Source organism: Myotis davidii, unplaced genomic scaffold, assembly GCF_000327345.1.
Source record: "Myotis davidii unplaced genomic scaffold, ASM32734v1 scaffold993, whole genome shotgun sequence".
Taxonomy (NCBI): Eukaryota; Metazoa; Chordata; class Mammalia; order Chiroptera; family Vespertilionidae; genus Myotis; species Myotis davidii.
In genome coordinates this window covers 2,034,180-2,042,239 of record NW_006285483.1, presented here as the reverse complement: position 1 = coordinate 2,042,239, position 8,060 = coordinate 2,034,180, and the positions used below count along the sequence as shown (strand labels likewise).

The window sequence follows — 8,060 nt, the reverse complement described above, 5'->3', positions numbered from 1 at the left end:
GGGTGATAATGGCTTGGAGAACTCAAGAGGGTTCCATTCACATGTCGGAGGCCTGGAGGTGGCAGAACCGGCAAAGGGATAGAGTGACAGGTTCTCAATGCACAGCACCAAGGAAGAAACTTGTCGTTTTCTTGAAAAGACTACACGTGCAAAATATGAGGGAGGAGAGAAGGTGGCATAACAACTGAGTGTTTTCACTAGACTATGCGTTCAGGAGTTCAGAGAAGACTGAATATCAATCACAACTCTTAGGGAACTAAACAGAGGAGGCTTCAAGAAGGAAGAAGAACTCAAACCTCAAGTAGGTAGGATATGATTAGAGAGAAAAATAATGCAGGTGAAGGCGGCATCATAAACTATGGCAGAGTTTGGCTCCTAGAGAAATTGCCAAACATTACCTCTAGGCGGCAGAGGGTTGCGGGAGGGAGGCACAAAACCCAGGGTCTATCTTACAAGACAGTCTCAGAGAGAGCCCCAGGGAAGCTGGAAAGGGTCCCGCTGGCTTCTTGCTCTCTTTGTACATGGATTTGGAGAAATCGTGGCACTCTGGACCATGGAGGCCTTTGGGCTGACTCCATGGGAATGCAGACCTGGCATACTTACGTGATCAGTCAGTCTTGAAGGGAGAGTTTCAGAGGAAGCAAAAAGGGACTCTAGGCTCTTTACTTTCTCCTGGACAGTTGTAAATTTATCAGGCAAAGTGGATTCGTGATAGCTCCAGCACGAGGTAGACCCTGTTTTATCCTGAAATGTGAAGCTTTCAAGGCAGTCTTTATAGTGACTATCAGATGAAGAAATTGACTCTGTTGTAGAAAAGAGGGTAGTTAGTGTCTGAATCCTTTATATTATTTAAAAACAAAAACAGAAAACCTCATACAACCATATACCTATACCATGCAATCTCCAAAATGTTAGTAACTGAAGTGATCACTGATCTGAAACGCAGCTCCTCCAAGTATAAAAAAATGACAGTCTTGCCCTGGCTGGTGTAGCTCAGTGGGAGAGCATCAGCCCTCGCACTGAAGGATCATGGGTTCGATTACTGTCAAGGGCACTTGGGCAGGTTTGTTCCTGGCCAGGGTCAGGTGTGTGTGGAAGGCAACCAATCAATCTCTCTCTCTCTCTCTCTCCCTCCTTCCCATCCATTCTCACTAAAAACAAAATCAATGGAAAAAATATCCTTGGGTGAGGATTATCAACAAAAAATGTAAACAAACAAATAAACAGTCTCCGAACTTAGTCACCAAAATAGAGGGAGAACTAGGACACGAGGATGTTGGTGCTGGCTATAGACAGCTTCAGGGCTCAGAACTATACATGTTTAGGCACAAGGGACTGTTTGAAGTTATAAACTCTAGAGAATGCAATGCATTTGTACTAAATTCAATAGTGCTCAGGGTACAGAGCAGTCTCTGCATTTGCATGTCTCTCCCACTGCAGTAAAAACACCTCCTCCAGCCGCTTAATGACCACCAGCACCGCCCTTCCCCAGCCTCCCATGGGGCTGTCCCTTCAACTCTGGCCCTAAAGAATACCTCTGCGCTGCTCTGCGAGAAAGCACCTTCCAGGTCTGCTCCCAAGGCCTGGCTTCCAGAGCCAATGGCGCCGGGGCTGTTGCTCCCTCCCCCAAAAGCTTCTCCTCCCTTCAAGAGATCACCTGGGCTGAGTGGAGTGCTGACACTAGGAGGCGCATGGTTTACTCTGGGTGTTTTGCATGAGACTTCCTTAAAAGAAGCATCTTGTTCATAGGAGATACTAGACAGGTCTTGAATGTCTGTCAATGATCTAAAAAATTAAAAGCACACAATAATTGGGAGATGTTTGGAAAAATCTAACAACATATTCCTGAGAGGTACTTTTTAACCCACTGTACGCCATAAGCATCTGTAGTTGCACATGGCAGACCTTCCCCACATGCCAAGCGTGTCTATAAAAAAATATGTTTTCCCTAAGTGGCAGCCCCGACCAACCTTAAAATCATTTTTCGTGAGAACTTTCAGCTGAAAATATTAAAGAACACCCGAACTGTGAGTAATATATTTATTTTTATAGTATTCATTGCAAACTGATCTTTTCAGTTAAATTCAAAATATTGTGGCATGTGGGGATGGTTTCCATTTTGGACACGTGGTAGTTAACTAGTTAAAGATGCTCTTGCCCTGACTAGTTCGGTTCAGTGGATAGAGCGTCGGCCTGCAGACTCAAGGGTCACAGGTTCGATTCTAGTCAAGGGCATATACCTTGGTTGCGGGCACATCCCCAGTGGGGGGTGTGCAGGAGGCAGCTGATCGGTGTTTCTCTCTCATCGATGTTTCTAACTCTCTATCCCTCTCCCTTCCTCTCTGTAAAAAATCAACAAAATATATTTTTAAAAAATAAAGATGCTCCTGACAAAAATCTTTATTTGGCTACAGGCCAGAATTAGAGAATATGTTTGAATATCTTATATATATATCTTAAAGAGGATATTGGAGAGTACCTTACAAAGAGATACTAACTTTAAATATATCTCAGCAACTAAAAGTAAACTATGTCCATAGATGAAAGTATATTTGCGTGGGAACCAGATTTAATCCATTTCTATAAATAGGTTTATATCTCAAGTAGAAACACATAGTTGTTATTATCACTGTATTTCCTTGATTGCAAGATGCTAGTAATTTAGATCACATCTTCTTGGCGAAAGAAGAAACAGGCTCACAAAAAAATGAGAAGAATGTAGATTCTTACAAACAAGGAAATACTATTTCCCTAAAACCAAAACTTTACATAGTATCCTTAGGCAGCCCTTTGGTGGCCATACATGTCTTTTTCTTTCAGTTCCTTGGGTGACTCCTTTAACGTCTCCTCTGGTTCACCTTCAGGACTGTAAGAGAGAAAGTGAGAAATTATATGAATGGCCTGTCAGCTGAGTGCACTAAGTTGGTACAAGAGACCAGTGTGAGAAGCAGCAAGAAGGGCACTAGGCTCAGAAGTGGGAAGTGTGGGCTCTGGTCCTGGCTCTGCTACCAACTAGCCACATGTTCTCAGGCCAGTCTGGGCCCTGCTCTGTGCCTCGGTTGCCCCTTAGAGACTGAATAAATATTCTCTAAGGGTCAGCCAATCTGAAACCAGCTGCTGATGTTACAGGACAGTGAGCAAGTTCCAGAGGAAACCACTGGAGCGCAGGAACTCTGCTGGAGATGGAGGCTGGAGCAAGGGGCAGTCATGGGGCCTGACCATGTGAGACAGCTTCCGGGCACAGAGTGGCCAGAAAAGAATACGGAAGACAAACCGGACCTGTTTCTACTTGAACCAGTATTTAGGATTCAATTTCAATACTTGTTGAACAGAAACTATAAGCCAGGACACACCTAAATCCTTCCACTTTTTCACGTTTTTTCATCTTTGCAACAATCCTGTGGGCCAAAGGTACAAAGTAAAGAGCACAGACTTTGACTTTGAGTTGTGTCTTTATTAATTCTGTTCTCTAAAATATTTGTTCTCCTTCCAAGCACACAGTAGGCCAGCACTTTTTGGCCCTCCTAATTTGCATAAATGGCCACATGACCTGTTTTAACCAGTGAAATATAAGTGAAAATGATGTGTGTAACTCTTGGGAAGAAACTTTAAAGGACACCACACAATTCACTGTCCCCTCTTTGCCTCCTCGTCAATTAAGGACGCACAGGATGGACCCTATCCTCAGCGTGCATCTCTGATAGAAGGGAACATAGCACAGCACACTCCTGGCTATCCCGGGATGGACAAGGAGCATGAGCAAATGATAAACTTGCATTGTTTTAAGCCACTAAAACCTGGGGATTGTTATGTAGCATAAATCTAGCTTCTCTTGACTGAAATAGCCACTCACCAACTGTTTAACCGTAGAAAAAATACTTAAACTCCCTGAACTTTGCTTTCCTTGCTGGCAAAATGGAGATAATAGTGTGAGCCTCAGAGGGTTGTTCTAGGAATTAAATTTGACAAAACAGAGTGCCTGCACATGGTGGCTGCTTAGGAAATACTACCTACAATTATTATAGATAAGGAAACTAAGGCTCAGAGAGGGGAAAAGTAAAGTGAATGTTATTGTATTAGACCCTTTACATCTATTCATTTTTTAATTAAACTTTCTTTTGAGATAACTATATTCACATGCAGTTTTAAGAAATACACTTTACCCATTTTCCCTCAATGGAAACATCTTGCTAACCTACAGAACAATATCACAACCAAGAAACGGACACCGATACAATCAAGACAGGCATTTTCACCACCAATGTTGCCCTGTTATAGCCATGCCTACTTCCCTCCCACTATCCACCTCCTCCCTAACTCCTGGAAACAATTCATTTGTTCTTTATTTCTATAATTTTTATCATTTCAAAAATGTTATATAAGTGAAATCATTTAAATAACTTTTGGGGATTGATTTTTCCACTCAGCAGAATTCTCTGGAAATTTATCCAAGTTGTCACATGTATCAATAGTTCATTGTTTTTCCTGGCCACGTAACTCATAGAGCATTGTCCCGCTACACCCAGGTTGTAGGTTTGATCCCCAGTCAGGGCATATACAAGAAACAAAATATTTAAAAATAAATAAATAGCCAAAACCGTTTTGGCTCAGTGGATAGAGCGTCGACCTGCGGACTGAAGGGTCCCAGGTTTGATTCCGGTCAAGGGCATGTACCTGGGTTGCGGGCACATCCCCAGTGGGAGATGTGCAGGAGGCAGCTGATCAATGTTTCTCTCTCATAGATGTTTCTAACTCTCTATCTCTCTCCCTTCCTCTCTGATATATTTTTTAAAAAATAAAAATAAAAATAAAAAAATGTTCTTTTTTCTTTTTAAGAGAGAGAAGTATTGATGTGAGAGCAAAACATTGATCAGCTGCTGCCTACATGCCCCCTACCGGGGATCGAGTCCTCAGCCCCAGGCATGTGGCTTGACTGGGAATTGAACCAGCAACCTTTCAGTGCACAGGATGACACCCAACCAACTGAGCCACACCAGCCAGGGCACTGCTCATTCTTTCTTATTGCTGAAGAGAATTCCATAGTATGGATGTATCACAGCCTGTTAAATCGTCCCCTTGTTAGATAAAATCTGGGTTTCCAGTTTTTGGCAACAAAAAAAGTAGCTATAATTTTCATGTGTGTATTTTTGTGAGCTTAAGTCTTCATTTCTCTGGGATAAATGCCCAGGAGTTATATTATTACTTTTAGTCCCTATGTCAACATTCTCAGTAAAGATTCTTATTTCTGTTTTACAAACAGGGAAATAGAAGAGAGGGCTTGAGAAACCTGACCAAGGTCACACGGACAGAAAGCAGCCAGGATCTGAATCCAGATAATGACTGCCTTTCATGACCGCTCACATTCTGAACAAGTCCTAACAGAGCTCATTCACCAGAGCTAATTTTTAGAACACAGGGCTAGTACATTTTAAGATGAGAATATATAAATACGGGGTGCTATCACCAATTAACTTTACTTCTATGAGTCTGAGACTGTGAAGAAAATAATAGCACATACCTTCGTACAGGTTGGAATTGGGACCTGGTCAAAACCTCAGCTTCCTTTCCAAAGCTTTGTCTCGTTTGGACCTTTCTTTCACCTGAAAGAATACAGCAAATGTATTTTTTACTTGATTTTTGCCAACCCAGATTATTCTTTTTTTTTTAAAACAGTATGTTATTTTTTAAAATATATTTTATTTATTTTCTACGGAGAGGAAGGGAGAGAGACAGAGAGTCAGAAACATCGATGAGAGAGAAACATCGATCAGCTGCCTCCTGCACATCCCCCACTGGAGATGTGCCCGCAACCCATAGATTACTCTTTTCATTCCCTTCACTCTCCCTTGGTCTCGTTCAGATGAGAAATACTCTGATAAACAGAAGTGCTTCCTAATTGGGTTTGGACTGAGTGCCGCAGAAGGGGTTTTTGTTCCAAAAGTTTGTTTTTCTTGCTCAGAGGGGAGAACTCTGACACTCAGAACACAAGCAAGCCATTTACTGGCCTTCCAGTCATAACCTCTCAGTTATTTTTGGAGACAAATGTGGTTTTGTCTTTTCAGGAAGGCAAATTGATCTGGTTCCTGTCAACAGACACCAGGGGGCGTTGAAACCAAGAACTGTTTGTTCACTGAAGAGCCCAAATAGGAAAAACCATTAACTGAGCTTTCCCAGAGTGCTAACTGTGCCTCTTGGCCATCAAAAACCACTTAAGGAGTAGGGCTGGGGTCTCGAGGACTAAAGAGCTAATTCAACTGTCTTCTGTCCTCCCGGATGCTCAGAGATACTGTGCAAACCTCCGGGCAGACAGGGCCAGGGTCCATTTTCCTTCCCACCACTGTACTGCTGTGGCTTACGGAGAAGGGGCAGAGCAGCCGGCCCTACTGGCAAATGCTCATGACCCCCCTCCCATCCCGTAGGTCCAGGTAGTCTGGTGGGCAATGGGGAGGCCCAGAGAACAACGCCCCCGTAGGCAGGTACCAAGGAGCTCTGAAACCCTATCAGTGAAGGCACACAGGGGTTCTTCCTGTGGCCCTCAAACACTAGAAAGCATAAATGAATTCCTAATAAGCACAATTCAGAGCAGGAGGGGAATTTAGAGATTTTAGAGTCTGACCATCTCCTTTACTTTATACAAAGGGACAGTGCAACCTCGGTGAAGTGACTTGCCCAAGGTGATACAGAAAGAAAGAGCATCAGAGGCAGAAGTGGTCTTGGAAGCCGGCATGTGTCCAATCGTTACCCTTGTTTCACTGCCTGGTGTGGAGAGCGTATGTATCAGAGCCCTAGCAGAAAAGTGGGAAGAGGGGGCCGAAAGAATGAAACAGTAGACATCAGAGGCTTCTTCGTGGACTGCAGATGTCTGGATGGGACTAGCCCAGGTTTTCTGACCTGTCTGCCCCAAACTTCTCTATTCCACTCGACCCTCTTCCAAACATAAGCGAAGCGGCCGTGTGCCGGCCAGGCTCACCCAGAAAGTGATCATGGATAGAGGATCCTCAAAAAGAAGTGGGTGGCCCAAGACCTAGGCCTGTGAACTTTTAATACTTATTATCCTGAGAATGTAACTGTTCATCTAAAACAGGGTGGGGAACCTTTTTCTGCCAAGGGCTATTTGGATATTTATAACATCATTCACATAATATAAATTTATGTTGCTATGAAAAAAGCTCCTAGATTTATTGAATTTCTAGTCCACCTGCAGTTGCCCGGGCAGGGCCAGACCAAATGATTTCCAGGGCTTTATACGGCCCACGGGCTGGACATTCCCCACGCCTGAATTCTATAAGCTTACAGCTTCTTAAAATGCTTCCAGCTTTGATTAGAGCCTGGATCAGGTTAGAGATGGAAGCTGGAGTGTGCAGCAGGAGGAAGAGGAGTTCACAGTCCAAGCCCGCCCTGCTGGCTGGAGGCAGAGTGTTGAGACATGACTGTGGACAGCTACATGGCTTGGTAGGTGGATAACTCTGGTTTTAAAACAGATAGTTACATACCTTAAGAGAGCAAAAGCATACAATTTTCAAATGTCTGTATCAGAATCAGGGATTCACTTATATCTTGTCTTGTGATCCAAGGTTAACTTGCCATGTCACAGAAAGCAGTTGCTAAGCTATGTAGAACCGAAGGCCTCCCCAGGGGCGGATGTTATGCTGCTGACTCTGCACTACTGGCTGTTATTAACTCTTTGCTAAGATGCAAAGCAAGCAAAGGAAAATGACGGTGAAACGCTGCCTTTCAGAGTGGAGAAAGTCATAGCAACCAAGTTCTAGTTCTGGTTGTGTCAATAACTAGCTCTGTGGGCTGGGCAAATCCTTCAGGGCAGCTCAGCAAAGATAACTGATCACCTAGTATGTGCCATGAAGAAGCCTTAAATCTAGTGAAAGACTAGAGGGGAAAAAAGAAACAACAACTTCAACACATGCCATAAGAACTCAAGGGGAGGTATAGGTAACATGTGGATGTCTTCAGGCAGGTGAGGGGCAAGAGATTCATTCTAATGAAGGGAAATCACTGAGCCTAGGTTTTCTAATTTGTAAAATGAAAGGCCTGGAGACATTATC

General features: G+C 43.5%; 1 protein-coding gene across 1 annotated transcript in view; it reads right to left on the bottom strand.

Annotated features, from left to right (window-relative positions):
- Window positions 1–8,060, bottom strand: part of TEX14 (testis expressed 14) — a 61,274-nt gene that overhangs the window by 14,256 nt on the left and 38,958 nt on the right. The window contains exons 21-24 of the mRNA XM_006756193.2: window positions 5,519–5,600; window positions 2,804–2,866; window positions 1,658–1,785; window positions 604–803 (exon numbers count right to left, since the gene is read on the bottom strand). Of these exons, the coding sequence (XP_006756256.1) occupies window positions 604–803; window positions 1,658–1,785; window positions 2,804–2,866; window positions 5,519–5,600 (473 nt within the window). The remainder of the gene's footprint in view (window positions 1–603; window positions 804–1,657; window positions 1,786–2,803; window positions 2,867–5,518; window positions 5,601–8,060) is intronic.